Genomic DNA, 2,013 nt, shown 5'->3' with positions numbered 1-2,013 from the left:
TGAAATTTTTTGTAACTGGGCGCGCACGCATCCAGGTTCCGTTTGGTATTTTCGCCTGTATTGAGCTATCATGTGATTTATATTTGATGGGATGGTAATAATGAAGAACCCACAAGTTGCAGAAAGTTCAGTCACGGGTACACAAGATTTTGCAAGTGACAACAGGCCGGTCACCAAGGCATACTATAAGCTTAGAATAAAGGATCTTTTCTAAATGTATCAACAAGAGTTACTCCAAGTTTTCCGGTAACGAACTACAAGTGTTCTGGAGGAAAATCTTAGAATTGGTGACGATAAAACTGATGCAGCACACTAAAAATAAAAGGTACAAAAATATAAGACTCTGGTTCCATTTTCTTCTGAACATTGCCTGTCTAAATGCTCTCTTCTTCAACTAGAACTGAAGAGTGCTCCATAAAGGACTACAGATTCGAAACAAACAAGATGAACATGATTGTGCGTAAGATCCACCACTCAAGTCTCTTACAAATCAAACTATCAGAGCAGCTATCGGACTTGAATGGAGAGAGGACTCTGAATTAGTGTTCATTTTCGTAACAACCTGAAAGTTTTCTCGGAGCATAGAGTATTAACGAGGGGTGAAACTGAAGCAACACATAGGTGAAATGTACAAGAACATCCAGATTCTCTGTTCCATTTTCGCCTGAACAAATTCTGTCTACAAACCCCCTAACTTCTTCAGCTAGAAAAACCGAACAAGACTGCACAAGGACTGAAGATTCAGAGCAAATAGGACGAACAGAATCAGGTGCAAGCTTCTGCAATTCAAGCTTCACGAGAGATCCGAGCTAAAGGACCACGGAGGTACTAGCACTAGTGTTCTACCAAACTCCGGCACCGCCACTCTCCATGCCACAGCGTGTTCTTCAGTTTCAGTCCGCCACCGCATTTCCACCATGGCTCACAATCCATGGATGCCTCAGGACTTGCTCGGCGGAGAGCCTCCGGGAGACGTCCCTGCAGAGCATGCGGCGCAGGAGGTCCTTGGCCTCAGGCGAGACGTTCGCGAACGCGCGCGGCGGGAAGCGCAGGGTGCCGCGGAGCACGGCCTCGAAGATCTCGGGCGCGGTGGCGCCGTAGAAGGGGACGGTCCCGGAGAGCATCAGGTAGAGCACCACCCCGGCGCTCCACACGTCGACCTTCTCGCCGTACTCCCTCCCGGCGACCACCTCGGGCGCCACGTAGTAGGGCGTGCCGACCAGCCCCGACATCGCCCTCCCGTCCCCGAACCACTCCGCGGAGCCGAAGTCGCCGAGCTTGAGCGCGCCCGTGGCGGCGTCGAAGAGGAGGTTGTCGGGCTTGACGTCCCGGTGCGCGACCCCGCGGCGGTGGCAGGTGGCCAGCGCGGCGGCGAGCTGCGCCGCGATCCCGGCCGCCTCGTGCTCCGGGAGGCGGCCGCGGGCGGAGATGAGGGAGAAGAGGTCCCCGCCGTCGCAGAGGTCGACGACGAGGTGGACGGCGTGCGCGTCCTCGAAGGCGGCGTGGAGCGCGACCACGTGCGCGCTGCAGGGCGGTGCCGAGGCGAGGAGGTGCACCTTGGGCTCCTGCTCCGCCAGGGCCAGGTCGAGCGGGTCGGTCTTTTCCCGGAGCGGCGCCTTGGACGTGGACTTGACGGCGAGGACCTCCCCCGTGCCGGCGGAGTAGCAGCGGCGGACGACTCCGAAGCGGCCGCGACCGATCTCCTCGCCGAGGACGTACTGCTGCCTGAGCGCCTCCTCGCCGCCGTTGCCGGGCATGGTGGTCTGTATCGTTGGGAGTTGGTTGGGGTGTGCTGGTCTCTGTCCTCCGGACGGCGAGGAGCGGCTATAAATAGAGAGAGATCGCGCGCTGGGAGGCGAATATTCTGCTTTGCATCTTTTTGGCTCCTAGTTTAGCATGTCATTATGCGTCTGTGATATTCAGGTTTTCCATAGTTGAAGAAGCCGCCATGACAGCAATCGATATTGGTATTTGGGAGAACCTTTATTGGTTAATCGATCAGATCATATCTAA

The 2,013-nt window shown here is 55.4% G+C and overlaps 1 protein-coding gene across 1 annotated transcript; it reads right to left on the bottom strand.

Annotated features, from left to right (window-relative positions):
• Nucleotides 1-893: 893 nt before the first annotated feature.
• On the bottom strand, nt 894-1,757 carry LOC124691027 (phosphoenolpyruvate carboxylase kinase 2-like). Its single transcript, XM_047224317.1, has one exon. It carries the CDS (start codon nt 1,755-1,757, stop codon nt 894-896), a length of 864 nt encoding a protein of 287 aa, XP_047080273.1.
• Nucleotides 1,758-2,013: the final 256 nt, after the last annotated feature.

The sequence above is a fragment of the Lolium rigidum genome, chromosome 2 (genome assembly GCF_022539505.1).
Source record: "Lolium rigidum isolate FL_2022 chromosome 2, APGP_CSIRO_Lrig_0.1, whole genome shotgun sequence".
NCBI classification, from domain to species: domain Eukaryota; kingdom Viridiplantae; phylum Streptophyta; class Magnoliopsida; order Poales; family Poaceae; genus Lolium; species Lolium rigidum.
This window is presented reverse-complemented; position numbering and strand designations above follow the sequence as displayed.